The following is a 14051-nucleotide window of genomic DNA, read 5'->3' on the forward strand; positions in this document are numbered from 1 at the left end:
TGGGGACTCAATCTCTCCCCAGCTCATTTTTTCCTCATCTTTCAAGAATCAAATAAATTATTAAATCAGCTTTTGACCTTTTAAAGCTCGGGGGTCCGGCGGGGCTGAGACAGGGATCAGGAAGCCGGGGGTGGAGGGGAGAAGGAAAGATGGGGGGGTTCCCGAAATAGGGGGGGGGGGGTCCCGGAACCGGGGATACAATCCCGCCGCTTCCCTGGCCACGCCCCATCGCCTTATATGGTCAAATCACCGCCCACTCACCTTATATGACAAAACCCCCGCCCCCTCAGCCCTTTTCCCCCCTCCGCGTTTGCACCGCGCGTTGTCCCTTGTCCCCCCTCAGCCGCCGTCGGCGCCGCGGCGCGCGCGGGGGGCGGGGCCGGCGGGTAGGGAAGATGGCGGAGGCGTCGCCGCAGCCGGGCCGGTTCTTCTGCCATTGCTGCTCGGCCGAGATCGCCCCGCGCCTGCCCGTGAGCGGAGGATCGGGGAGGGTCTCCGGGGAGGGCCGGGAGTGCGGGCAGGGCCGGGCGGGGGCCCCGAGGCGGCGGGCACGTGGGGGCGAGGCCTGAGGGGCCCAGGTGGCCTGAGCGGCGGGGAGGCGGGGGGGCGCCCTGTGCGGCTCCGCCCGTGGCACCGCGGCTCGGGGGCGTCGAGAGCGGCTGGGCATGGTGTCCCCAGCGAGCGAACGGGGCTGCGGCGGCGAGGGGAGAGGGCGTGCGGAGGGACGGGCCGGCCTGGCCGAGGGGCAGCAGCTGGGCGAGCCGCGGCGGGAGCGGCTCCCGGTTCTGTTCGGCCCGCACGGGGTTCGGCCCGCGGCGGTTCGAGCTCTCCAGCAGCCCCGCGGAGCCGGGCCGGGCCGGGAGTCCAGCTCTGGCACCCCCAGCCCGAGCAGCCTGACCCCATCCGCTGCCAGGCGAAGCGCCGCCAGGTGCTGGGGGGTTTCTCGGTTGTTTTTTATGACCAAAGCCCCGCGGTGGTGGCTGCTGGGGCGCGGGAAGGTGCACGGTAATACATAGAAGTGCTGTGTAGGCACCTGGGCAGGTGCTTTAGTCACACACCGAAATCCGGCGTGTGTGGAGCTTGTCCTTGGTGTGGGTGGAAAAGGAGTGTGAGCTGTTGGGGAGGATCTGGCTTCCTGAGATGTTAAATGTGATCTGGAGAGTCCTGCTGGTCTCTTTATCCTGACACTTTTTACAGCACCTTGTCCCCAAAATCGTTGCTGGCTGCTGGCACTCAGCTTGAAAAGCCTCTGAGGACAAGCAGAGCTGTCCCTGCCGGGGGTGGTTGGTTTGTGACGTGTGATTTGTCCTTTTGCCCTCTTGTTTGGGCCAGGGTGGGCAATGCTGGGGCTCCCAGCTCGTGTGTAAGAGTGAGGACAAACTCCTGATCTGCTCCTGCTGAGCACACATGGGCTGTGGGCAGGAGCCAGGAGGTAACCCAGAAAAATCTGTTCTTTATTTCTGTTCAAACACCCCGTGCTGGGCTGTGCTCTCATCTGGTTGTGTGCACTTGGCTGGGCACACCTGGCTGTGCCAGCTGGGCACTCTTGGCCAGACTGAGCCAGGCAGGGAATGGGTCCTCTTTGTTTGGGGGGCTCAGGTCTGTGAGTTCATGAGCTTGTTTTGGGGATCTGGGTTTACTCAGGCTTTACTGGGGTTTCACTCACCATCTGCAGGCACAGTAACCAGAGCTGCCAAAGGAGGGACTCAAACAGCCCGAGAAACAACAAACTTTGACATTTGTGCTGTTCCAGCTGCAGAGGAATGTGCTGATCCATGTGCTGGGAGCTGGCTGGGAGCACATGGGCACACACAACACACAGCAGCTCCCTGGAGCAGCGTGCTCAGGCCACAGTCATTCACCTCCATGCCACTTGTGTCCCCACCAGCTGGTGTTGGTGGGGGCAACACAAAAGGGGTTTCATGGGCTGTGTTCCCTGTGCTCACACAGGAGTCCCTGTGCTCAGACTTGATGTCAGTGGTGCAGAGACAGTTGTTCCACAGCAGCAGACAGGGAGTCCTGTGTGGGAGAGGGAGCAGCCACCTCTCCCAGTCTGTTCCTGAGTCTCAGAGCTCCCATCTCTCCCAGGGCACATGGGGCACATGCAGTGGCTCCAAGCTGTGCTCCTTCCCTGGGGTCTTATCAGGATCAGCTGCAGGGGCCAGAGGAGTGACCCCAAGGGCTCATCAGCATCCTCAACTCCTTGGGGGAATCCCTCAGTCTGGCTAAGGGCTGTGCCAATTCCTACACAGCAGCAAAAGGAAGTGGCATTATTTTTAGAAGCTCTTAAATGCCTTCTGTGCTGAGTTTGGCTCTGCCAGCACAGGGATTTGGGGTGGTGTGTTCCTGCTGTGGGGCAGGGTGTGGGGTTGGCTCAGTGCTGCTTCTCAAGCACTGGAAAGTGAAACAGTTCCCTTTCAGGGTCTCTAGTGTTCTGGGCTGCTCTGCCCAGGGCAGGGTGTTGTTAGAGGATGAATTTCTCAGTAACCCCAGGATCATGAGGAAGTGGCTGTCACACTCAGCGTGTCTGTCCCTGGCATGCTCAGTGCTCAGGGGACTGGGGTGCTAATAGGTCACTCCTGTAATGACCTCTAGGTGTGGGAGTATGAGGTCCTGGCTGCAGAATGACCCAGAGTGTCCCTGAACCCCAGGCTGTGTTAGTGACAGGGACCATTCAGCCTCTCTGAGCACCACAGCCTTGCTGAGTCCCTGCTGCCTTTCCCACTTGTTTCCTGCTTCCCAAAACACCCAGCTGGGCAAAGTTTGAGAGCTGCTGCGCAGGGAGCATTGGGGGGTTTCACTTTCACTTCACTGGAACTGCATCAGCTGGTAGCTAAATGTTGTGTCTGTACTGGGGATTAATCATCATTCTTAAGCTGAGCTCCCACAAGCTCAGGCTGAGCTCTGGCCTCACTGGCTCAGGAAGGCCAATGCTGGGGTCTGGGGTCTCTCTGGCTCGTGGCATGTGCTGGGGATGGCAGACTGCAGGACTGTCCCACCCTGTCACACCCTGCAGCTCTGAGGTACCTTCCTTCTCTCACCTGGTGTGTCTTCTCCTGCAGGACTACATCTGCCCACGGTGTGAGTCTGGTTTTATTGAAGAGCTTCCTGAGGAGCCGAGGTAATGTGCTGCCCCAGGAGCTGGTGCTCCAGTGAGCCCAGGTTACTTTGCTCTCTTCCTAGTTCACAGGCAATGTTTGATAAAAATGCACCATTTCTATTGCTTCTGCTTTGGCTCATCTTTCCTCACTTTTGGAATACAATGCTTTGTTTGGCAAAGTTAGCATCCACAGGCAAATCTTCCATGGCAATCCTGAGCATCTGACATCTCTGCTGAGGGCTGGAGTAGGAATGGTTTGGTTTCAAACAAACATGAAGAAGTGGTATGGAGACTTTCCCTGTGCTGTGTGGTGGCTCTGACCTGAGTCATCAGGGCAGAGATAACCTCAGAGAGAGGGCTCTGGGAACGGTGAGTGCAGGGACACCTCTGTTTAAGTAGTGACTGTGTTGGGGATGAACAGCAAAATGTTGTGGCTGAGACTTTGGACTCTGCCCTGGGGCAGTGAGATCTGCATTTCTGTGCTGCTCTGCTGCCGCTGGTGGCAGAAATAGCAGGAATGTCTTAAAATATTTCAGTCCTGTTTATGGGGCCCCAACTGTGACTGGCTCCAGGACAGGCCAGGGGAAGTGAGTGTTGCTGCCTGCTGATTGTGGTGGTCTGCATGGCCTGGGGCTTCTGCACTGAGCAGGTGATGTTTGGTTTGACCACATCAACCCTGAAGCCTGAAAATCCATCCTGGCTGATCCTGACTGTTTTGGTGATTCCCTGTGATCCTGGGAGAGTCACGTAGTTGCTGAATCTCAGTGGTTTTGGTGCTGTGCATGCAAAGCTTTGTTCTGAGAGGAAATGTTCCTGCAGCTCTGAAAGCAGAAGTCTGACAACATCTAGAGTTTTCCCAATATCCTGAGCCGTTGGGTTACGTGCCTCTGCAGTAAAGAAGTTTCTTTGATTCAAGATTAGTCTTATGTGTCTTGGGGTCACAGCGATCAGCGTTTGTGCCTTAAGTCTTCCTGGTGCTCTGGAGGATTAGCTGGTGTGTTTGAGATGGATTGTGGGGAAATCCTCACTTGACATCATGGTTCAGGCACTTCCCTGCAGCTTCATGAGATCTGACAGAGTAGGGAGAAATGGGTGAGGTGTGGGAGAATGAAAGGTTTGAGGAGGGAAAATTGACGTCAGCAGTCAGAAAATCAGCAGCTGGGGGAGGACCAGGTTCTGTTGAGCTTCCTCTGCCCTGGAATGGGAGAGGGGCAGAAAAGCCATGGAAGCTGCTGTGAGAAGATTACCATTGCTCTTCATTCCCCATAGGAATGCTGACAACGAGACCAGCTCCTCTACGTCAGCCACTGATCAGAGCAGGCATCCTTTTGAGGTGAGCAAGTCCTTTCTCTCTTCCAGTACCTTCTGCTTCGCTGTTGGATTGAGGATTTTTCCAATAGTGCATTGTTCAAACGTTCCCCGGATCATGACAGAATTTGAAAAGGAGGAATTAATATCCTCCACATGCTGCTCCTGAAATCTCCACATACCATATTTTTGCTGTGTGTGTTACGTAGGACCATCACTCGTAGCTGATTCCCGTCGTGAGGGGGCTCAGCAGGATTTGGAGAGCAGAATTTGGGTGTGTTGCTATGCAGTAGCCTCAGCTCAGAAGCAGCAGTGACACACCAAAGAGAAACCAGGGAGCTGTGATTATTTCTGCCTTCGTGTGCAGTTCCAGTGTCTGTTCCTCACTGAGCTGCTGCTGAGGGCGCTGGTGTCCCCCCAGGGCTGGGGTTCCTGTGGGAGCCGAGGGCTGTCCCTCCTCACAGCCTGTTCTCTGCATTCCCTCCCTCCCAGAACGTGGACCAGCACTTGTTCACCTTGCCCCAGGGCTATGGCCAGTTTGCTTTCGGGTTCTTTGACGACAGCTTTGAGTTTCCCTTCGGGTCCAACGTGCAGCCAGAAGACAACCGGGACTCTGAGAACCGGCGGGAGCGCGAGCACCAGTCGCGGCACCGCTACGGCGCCAGGCAGCCCCGCGCCCGCCTGGCCACGCGCCGAGCCTCGGGCAGGCACGAGGGCGTCCCCACGCTGGAAGGGTGAGAACCACTCTGCAACAACTCTGTTGTTCCTCACCTTTTCTCCTGGCTTATGGGAGGAGCATCCCAAAGCTCTCCAGCACTGCTGTCTGTGTCCCGCCTGAGCCTGTCGGTAGCTGCTGTTTGGGGTTTGTTGGGGTTGTTTGTGCCAAGCGGTGGCATGGACTGTGGCTGGGAGTTTGTCCTGTGGAAAATATTCCCTGGTCATTTGCAGATGGTGCAAAAATGTTGTACTTGCTGCTGAGGAAACAGAAAGGAACACCAGAACAGTAGTGTTTGTGTGAGTGCATCCTGGGAGCCGCTCCCCATCATGTCAGGAATTGTCCCCTTATGAATCAAATACTGAATCTTTATCAGTGTCAGATCACTCCATAAGCTGCCATTGCAATTGCTGTAGGGTATTTTTAATTGCTCCCAACAATGTGACAGTATTCAGCTTATTCAGCCTCTCCCTCCACGCTGGTGTGCTGGGCTGGAAGCCAGCAAACTTTAATTCTTACACAATCCTGGTTTTCTTGTCTTTCAGAATTATCCAGCAGCTGGTCAATGGAATTATTGCACCGACCACAATTCCAAACCTAGGCCTGGGCCCTTGGTGAGTTGGAGGATGTGCTGCTCTCTCTGATAGTGTCTCAGTGCTGCAGAATGAACTGACTTGCTGTCCTTGCTCTTCAGGGGAGTCCTGCACTCAAATCCAATGGACTATGCTTGGGGTGCCAATGGCCTGGATGCGATTATCACACAGGTAAAACTGAGATTCACCACAGTGTCCATCCTCCTGTGTGGTGCTGCAGGAGGGGCAGCACCTGTGGTGGTGCAGGGAATGAGGGGCTGCAGGAACTGGAATGAGAAAGGATCCACAGTGCGGGGTCCAAGTGCCCTGGCTCAGGAAACGAGTGGATTCTGTGTGCTGCTGAGCTCACCTCTCTCTTCTGCCTGCCTGGCTGGTTGTTTTTCCAGTTACTGAATCAGTTTGAAAACACTGGACCGCCGCCAGCGGACAAAGAGAAGATCCAGGCCCTCCCCACCATACAGATCACACAGGAGCACGTAGGTATGTGTCTGCTCCATGGAGTCGTGCACAGAGTGCTCCCTGGAAGCTCTGTGTAATGTTTTCTTGGGACTTGAATTTTGTCAGCGTGTACCTTTTGAGGCATAAAACATTTCAAAGTGGGCAGAGGGCTGAAGGGGGCTCTGTTACACTCACACAAAAAAGAGCAGTATAGGCTCAATGGATTTGCCCTGGGGAGGTTGTGAGAAGTTTGGTGTGGATGAGATGGAGGCATACCTGGGGCAGGCAGAGGTGTGGTGATGGTGTGGGGACTGCAGAGCACCAAGCTTTCCTCCTGACAGGCATGGAGCAGTGGAGGGGAAGGGGAGAGGGATGATGAGTCCTGAGTCAGAGGCTTTGCTCGTTGTTCTCTCCTCCTTGGCTCAGCTGGGCTTGGCTTTCCCTGTGTGATGCAGATTCCGGGTTGGAGTGCCCTGTGTGTAAGGAAGACTACACAGTGGGGGAGAGCGTGCGGCAGTTACCGTGCAATCACCTGTTCCATGATGGCTGCATCGTCCCGTGGCTGGAGCAGGTGAGTGCAGGGCAGTGCTGGGGTGTGGGGGCTTTGTCTGGTCCTGCTCTCCTCTGTAAATATTTTCCTACCTCCATGATGAGGCCTGAGCACGAGCAGCCTGTGGTCAGAGGATGGAGTGTAATCCCAGCCCATTCCTCCAGTGCTGCTTCCCTATTGTGTTTCTAATCCCATTTCCTGTATTTCTTGTTTTGTTTTTTGTCTGCTCCCCAAAGCATGACACGTGTCCCGTCTGCCGGAAAAGTTTAAGTGGACAAAACACTGCCACAAACCCCCCAGGACTCACAGGGATGAACTTCTCGTCATCCTCCTCCTCCTCCTCTTCCTCCAGCTCACCAAGTAATGAAAACTCATCGAACAACTCATGAATCTTAATGCACCCTCTGTCCCCGGGGCCCTTCCACTGTTCCCCCTCCCTCCCTGGCCACCTCGAGCAGCCAAAGGGGCTTCCAGAGCAGAACGAGGGGAGGGGACAAGACAGGAGCAATGCCCCCAGAATTTCCTTTTGATTTCTGAAGACACGGAGACTCTGGGTCCTTCAGAGATGAGAAGCCTCAAGTTCTGTGATGAAAAAGGGGGGAAAGAGCTCTGTCTGTCAATAAAAACATCCTCTTTGCGTGGACTTTACCCATTGCAGTGCGAGGCTGCTGCGCTCCCCGGCTGGGAACCCCAAGGTGCTGAGCGAGTGGTTGAATCCCGAATGGAAAGGTTGTTTGTATGGGTTTGAATTTGAGATCTCTTTCTTTTATTTCTTTTGCTCCTCCTCCCCTTGGATACTATCTTTACTGCTTTGGAGATTGAAGGCTAAAATGGAAGCATAAGAATGTTGCCTCCCCCCAGGATCGCCATCTGGGGAGGATCAATAGCTGTCACTGAAACAGGAACTCTCAAGTAGACCCCGGGATCCTTCCCTGTCCCATCTCAAGTCCCTTTTATTTCTCTTTATAACCTCGCCCGCTGATACTCAACACTGAAAGGGGTTTTTATAATCTTAAATTATTACTGTTGTCAATAAATGGACATTTCAGCTCTGCGAGCCGTTATGCATGATTTGAGGAAAGCTACAGGGTAAGCTCTGAGGCCACCAAGCTGTCCTGCCTTCCCCAGGCAGGCTGGGCCTCTCTGAGCCCTCCTGCGTGCTGGGAATTCCGGTGGGAGCCACTGCCAGCCTGTGGATCACTGCACAGGTAGCCAAGGATTGCAGCTGGAAGCATCCTCGCCTGGTATTTTCTATTTTTTACACCTTCTTCCCCTTACAGTCCTGCCCCTCCTCGCAGCTGGGGCAGGCTGTTCTGCTGGGCCAACACAGGACTGGGTGTGCAGCAGAACGAGGACCAGCAAATCTCATTGTGACCGAGTAATTACCAGGAAAACAACATTTTGGAAAAAAAAAAATGTATTGCAAAGCTACTTAAAATAGAGCTGATTAAAACAAGGAGAGAGAGACAAATATCCAGGTATGTTTGTGACTCAGCTTCTGTGACAGAACTGGAGCTCAGAGAATGACAAGAATGTCACCTGATCGAGCGGGCAGTGACTCCCTGCCATGTCCTTGCTTCCTGGGCCCTGAGGCATGAGAGGAGGAGCTCTCACCATCCAGTCTCCAGGAGCCCCTGCCCCTTCCCCTCACAGGGACTTGGGGTGGTCAGGATGTCTCCTAAAGGGTCACACCCCTCTTTCCCAAAGGGAGTTCATGATGGTACCCCTTGTTGAGACTGCTCTGTGGCAGAGGCCAGAGCTGATCATAGGAGAAACTGCCAGGGAAGTGGGTGGGGGGTTTTGGGGCAGTCTGGGGCTTCACTGCCTCTTCCTTGGTTTTTGGGGCCCCGGGAGTGGGCTGGGGCTGCTGGGGAAGGTGCTAGCTCCAGCAGAGCTTGGGTCTCTTCTAAAGCAGCATCACCCCAGGACCTGGCCTTTGCACGAGCTTGCTGAGAAGAGCTGAACCTCCTAGAGGAGGGAGAAGCACAGTTTGGCCTTTCTCGAGCCATTTCAGAACACAAGAAGCTGGTTTGTTGGAGAAAGTGTCACCAGCTGTGCCAGGGCCAGGGGCTGGCAGGGAGCGACTTGTCCGGACTGTTTTTCTTCCTTGGCTTGGCCAGGCAGCGAGGCGGCGCCTTTCATCTCCCAGGAAGGTTTATCTCAGGATTGGTGTGTCGGGGTTAATGGCTCATCCTCTGCCAGGGGTTGAGCCACAAGCCTGGGCTGGTGAGGTGGGCGGCAGCAAGAAGGTCCTGGCTGAACCCACACGTGTCCATCGGCTGACCTGACACCAAGGGAAGGCTTTGCTGTTTAGTCACCAAAGCAAGAGACCTGGAAAAACCTTCCCTCTCCCACTGTGTTTCAGCTGTGGGTAGGGGGTTCCTGGCTCCCCCAGGCTCTTGGGGATGATTTCTCATGTGTGAGCAGTGCTCAGATGGGTTTCAAGTGGGCTGAGCAAAGTCCTGGGTGGGTGCATGGCAGCTGCTGCCCATCTGGCAGGGGCTCACCACAGTCACCACATGGTTAATGCAGTGGCTGTTCCCTCTCAGACTCGTTTGGAGCTGGTTGGGTCAGAAATGGAACGAGTTTGGTGGTTTTTGCTGGGGCCATTGCTCTGTCTGACGTGACAGTGACCGGGATGCTGGGCCTGGCCACAGCAGGCATGAGGTGGCACAGGGATGTACCTTGGCCAGGAGGCTGAGGTGCAGGTGCTATTCCTGGCTACGCTGCCCTCCAGGTGAGGGGCTGGTCCTCACCACTGTCCACTGTCTCAGCCTTGTTTTTGCTGGGGATGAGGGTGCAGAGCTGAGCTGCAGAACTCACCAGTACTGGCTGTGGCCAGGGGCAGCCCAGAGCTGTGTCTGTTCCCTCTTGTACCACTGAACCACCATTGCTGTTTTCCTGCAGGTGGGTGGGGGTCGATGCAAAGCTGGATGTGGCAAAGGCCCAGCTGGGCTCTGTGCCAACAGCAGCAGGGATGACACTGGTGGCTGCAGCCACAACCACACCAGAGCCAATCCCTCCCATCCCAAGCCAAGTTCACCATCAAAGCTCCAAGACCTGCTCCTGTTCTATACCATGAACACAGCTTTAATTGCCATGGGTGTTTGTACACAGACAACCCGCTGGTACATCCTGGCCCCTGCTCCAGCTCTGCTCCCTGGCTGCACCACACCAGGCTGCACCAGGGGAACAATGGGAGCAAGCCACAACCCCATGCAACTGAGTCTGCAGCATCTGCCTTATACATCCATCCTTTGCCGTGCATTAAAAATACAGCAATAAATAGAAAAAAAAAATAGATATATACATAAATAAAATAACATTTTTCGTTTGTTTTTTTTTTTTCTACAGAACCATCCGGAGCTGCCCACGGTGTTCAGCTGACGAGCATGGGGAGGAAGTGTGTGGAGAGGTGCTGCCGGCGTGTCTTGCCCCCTCGCTGTGGCCTGCCCTTGCTGTTGAGCGAGAGGAACATGGGGCGGCCGCGGTGCCGCCAGCGCAGCGACGCGTAGGTGTTGTAGCCGTTCTCTTCAATGCGCTCCGTGAACTTGCAGTTGGGGCTGAACTCCTTCTGGCAGGAAAGGGAAGGGGGTGAGGGGTGGCTCTGCTCAGCTGGGACTCCAAGAGTGGAGCAGGGCAGTACCCTGGCTCCTCCCTGGTCCCTGGAAGGCAGAGGGGGTTGGTGGGTGCAATCCCCTGTTGGGCATGGGAAACCAGGACCCTGCTCCAACTCTGCCCTGAGTCTCTGACTCTGGTGCAGTCCCTCCCAGGAGGCAGCGTCCGACCTACCGACCCGTAGAGCCTCCCCCGCTTGTTCATGGCCAGGTAGAAGCCGGTGTGCACTGCCCGGATGGCCACGACGCCGACACGCACCGACCGGATCTCAACGATGCCTGCGGGACAGGGATGCATGGCATGAGCCAGGGAGGGACAGGCAAACCCCCACAGGAGCTCTGGGTCTGTGGCCACAGTGTCCCTCCAGAGGGAGGGAGCTGCTGATCCTCACCCAGAGCCAGAGCAGCCAGAAGAGCAAGGGCTGCTGCCCAAGCTGGGAGTGGGAGGGGGAACCTCTGATCCAAGGAAGGTTTGATCTTTACTCCTCTCCTCCCCAGGGTCCAGCCACTTCCCAGGAGCCGGGCTGTGTGGGAGCACTGCCAAGCACAACCTCATCTGTGTCCTCCCTCCTCTGGCAGCTTTGCCCGTGCATCCATCCCCAGCGTGACCACAGTGCCCCGGGGACCTGACCCGCCTCCCGCAGCGCCTGGCCCCGGCACACGCAGGGCACTGAGGCTGGCATGGCTCTTGGAGGGGCAAAGTGTGCGTGGGGGTGGCAGCAACAGCACACATCGTGTTTCGGTGGAAAAAGGCACGCGGGCAGAGGTCTGCGGGGGCAGGAATGGGCCAGGACAGTGCTGTCCATGGATGCCCGATTGCCTGGTGGCACAAGCGAGGGCAAGCAGCTCCGTGCCCGGCACTGCGGGCTGACCGGTGGAGGAGAGCTGCAGGACGTGAGGATGAGCCCGGGGGGCGGCTGCAGCCAGGCTGTGAAACCACAGCTGAGCTGGCGTGTGTGTGCCCCGACCGCCGAGCTCCGGCTCGGCCGCTAATGGGAAAGGCATGTGGTCAGACCAGCGGCTCTGGCACGGGAAACACCCAGAGCATCATCAGGGCCCCTGGATTCCTGCACTGCCTCACGCCGGCCAGCCCGGAGTGCCGCTGCCCGCCCTGCCGCCCGCCAGGCACACGGCGCGCTGGGAAGGGGAGGAGGAATGTCCATGGAGAGCAGTGTGGCAAGGGCAGCAGGGAGGGCTGGAGCCACAGCAGCATCTGCCTAAGGACACCACTGTAGGGGCTGGACAGGGTGGGAGAACACGCAGAGGTTCTGGCTGGTGGCGGCACATACAGCGTGGGGGCTGCAGCGCCTGGGCAAGGGCTTTCATCAATCTCCGGAGCTGCTGGCATTCCCCGGGCATCACCTGCCTGCGGGAGCTGGGAGCGGACAGGTGGATGCAGCACTGGGGCAGCGTGATGGGCTCCCGAGCGTTCGGCTCCTCGGGGATTTTCAGCCCGGCTGCTTCAGTGCTGCTACCGGGACTCGCAGGGCTCGGCCCAGGGAAGCCACTGACGAGGGCTGTGGAGGGAAGGGCTGAGCGAATGCCTGTGAATCCATCCCACTTGATCACTGTCTGAAGCTGCTGCTATTTATAAGGACTTGCGCTTTTCTAAAAATAACCCCCTTCTGTTCCCAGTGCTCCGGCCGGCTCTGCCGCCCTTTGTTTGCAGGTGCCTGGCCAGTACCTGGTCAGAGCAAGCTCCCAGTGCTCCCAGTCTCAGACTCAGCCCCAGAGGGGTCTCGAGGAGGCTGGGGCAGATGCAGGGCGTGAGGTGGAGGAGTCCCTGGAAGAGCCCCCGCCACCCTAGAGCTGCCAGTGGGGCTGGTCCAGCAGCTTCTGCGAGGGTTGTGGAGCAGAGCCCGCGCCCAGCCCAGGCGCACACAGATAAGCAGAGTGAGCCTCATGCACAGCCCGGAGCTGCTCTGCCTGCCAGGTCCTATGGCCACACCATCGAGGGAACGTGTTGGGGTGCTTTGTATTGGCAGTGTGCCTGGTCGGGACTCCCGACAACCTCCGACACCACAGGAGGGTTCCCTGAGCTGGGCTTGGCTCCCGTGTCCTGTGGCTGCTGGGAGGAATCCTGTGCTGGCTGGGAGACAGGGCAGCCCCTGCTGGACCAGCAGGTGGGCTGGGGGTGCTGCAGCCCTCCTGCCTCAAACCCCAACACCGTGTCAGGGCACCTGGGGGAATGCTCAGGCAATCCCCTTTCCCAAGGCCCCCAATATCCCCCTCCTTGTCCAGCTATTGTCCTGCCAGCTTGGTGTCCCCATCCTTGTCCCAGGATCTGGGGCACTGCACCCCGATGGGTGGCTGATGCCCGGGCACTCTTACTGAAGTCATGCAGTGACTGCCACGTCCTTGGGAACTCTGTCCCTCTGCCCACCCAGCTATCTTTGGGTTGAATCCCAACCCACTCTGCAGGCAGCGGCTGCTCCATTCTCATCTCCGATGGGAACGTTCTGCTGTCCCATGTCTGACAGATGCCCATTCTGGTACCAGCATCACGGCAAAACTTCCAATTTCCCCCCTTTTCCTCAGCATTTTTCCCCCCCAGTGTGTTAGTGGGGGAACGATCAGATCCTCCCAGTCCATGGGGAAGGCAGGGCAGGGGGCCATCGTGAACTGCCAGGACGAGATGGGACAAAGGACCCCCGAGAGACCCCCTAGGACACCCCAGCTGCTGGAAAAGCAACTCCGGGTCCCTGGGCAGTGCCCGCCGGTGTCCGCGCCTCTCCCACGGCTCCCACAGTGCGGTGACAGTGGCAACGGGAGCCGGTGCCGGTTGCGCTCCAGGAGCGGCGTGCCCCGGCCGGCGGGGACGGCGGGGACAGCGGGGACAGCGGGGACAGCGGGGACAGGCTCTCGCGTCCTCGGAGGACTTGGCACTTTGGTTGAGATTTCCCCAGAGGGAAAGCTCCGCAGGTCTCTCCGGGCCGAGCATTGAGGGGTCCTGCCGCCCACCCTCCGTCCAGCCTCCGCCCCGGTCCAGCCCCGGTAGCTCCCGTCTCTGCCGCAGCCCCGGCAGCCGGCAGGATCGGGCTCTCGCCCGCCGTGGGCGGGGGGCGGCCCCAGATCCCGGCTGTGCCCCGTCCCGGTCCCGTCCCCACTCACTGCCCGGCCGCTCCCTCCAGCGCGTCCCCTCCACGCCGCCGCCGCCGTCGATGCGCAGGAAGAAGCGGGTGGCGGAGAAGAGCCGCCGCCAGCGCACGTCGCCCTCCAGATGCCCGTAGCTGCGGGGGGGCCGCCGGCCGGTCCCGGTGGCACTGCCCGGCCCCGCCAGCACGGCGAGTGCCCCGGCGAGGCAAGCGGCGATAGCGGCGGGGCCCCCGCGCCTCATGGCGGCGGGCGGCAGGCGGGCGGCGGGCGACGGGCGATGGGCCATGGCCACGGCGGCGACCGGCGACCGGCGACCGGCCCCGACGGCGACCGGCCAGGGATGGGCGGCCCGGGGCGGGGCAGTGGCGGCGAATGGGCGGGGCGGGGGCTGGGGCGGTGCCTCCCATTCATAAATCGGCGCCCCGACGGCTGTCCCTGGTCACCGGCCGCCGTCACTCGCCTACGACCGCCGGGAGTCCGATTGGGCACCGCACGCTCCGGTATCTGCCGTCAGCCGCGATGGACGGGCGAGGGACGAGCGCCGCGGGCACAGAGTGTGGGGAGAGATGGAGGGCGCGGGGATGCTGTGGCCCAGGACATGGGAACGGTGGTGTCCGTCTGATGCGCGGCCCGA

General features: G+C 58.4%; 2 protein-coding genes across 4 annotated transcripts; one reads left to right on the forward strand and one right to left on the reverse strand.

Annotated features, from left to right (window-relative positions):
• The first annotated feature begins 341 nt into the window (after positions 1-341).
• On the forward strand, positions 342-10106 carry RNF126 (ring finger protein 126). 2 transcript variants are annotated; one of them, XM_079328343.1, is made up of 9 exons: positions 342-470; positions 3063-3121; positions 4370-4433; positions 4901-5142; positions 5669-5737; positions 5818-5887; positions 6103-6196; positions 6610-6725; positions 10059-10106. In XM_079328343.1, exons 1-9 carry the CDS (start codon positions 396-398, stop codon positions 10089-10091), a joined length of 822 nt encoding a protein of 273 aa, XP_079184469.1. In that variant the 5' UTR covers positions 342-395; the 3' UTR covers positions 10092-10106. The 2 variants fall into 2 exon arrangements, with proteins under 2 accessions (XP_079184469.1, XP_079184468.1); XM_079328342.1 differs by lacking the exon at positions 10059-10106 and adding an exon at positions 6941-7352 and having other exon boundaries at positions 347-470.
• On the reverse strand, positions 7197-13704 carry FGF22 (fibroblast growth factor 22; the record flags this gene model as incomplete). 2 transcript variants are annotated; one of them, XM_079328349.1, is made up of 3 exons in its annotated part: positions 13433-13704; positions 10497-10600; positions 7197-10278 (listed from the first exon to the last, which is right to left on the reverse strand). In XM_079328349.1, exons 1-3 carry the CDS (start codon positions 13701-13703, stop codon positions 10084-10086), a joined length of 570 nt encoding a protein of 189 aa, XP_079184475.1. In that variant the 5' UTR covers position 13704. The 2 variants fall into 2 exon arrangements, with proteins under 2 accessions (XP_079184475.1, XP_079184476.1); XM_079328350.1 differs by having other exon boundaries at positions 10084-10275.
• Positions 13705-14051: the final 347 nt, after the last annotated feature.

The sequence above is a fragment of the Erithacus rubecula genome, assembly GCF_903797595.1.
Source record: "Erithacus rubecula genome assembly, chromosome: 28".
NCBI classification, from domain to species: Eukaryota; Metazoa; Chordata; class Aves; order Passeriformes; family Muscicapidae; genus Erithacus; species Erithacus rubecula.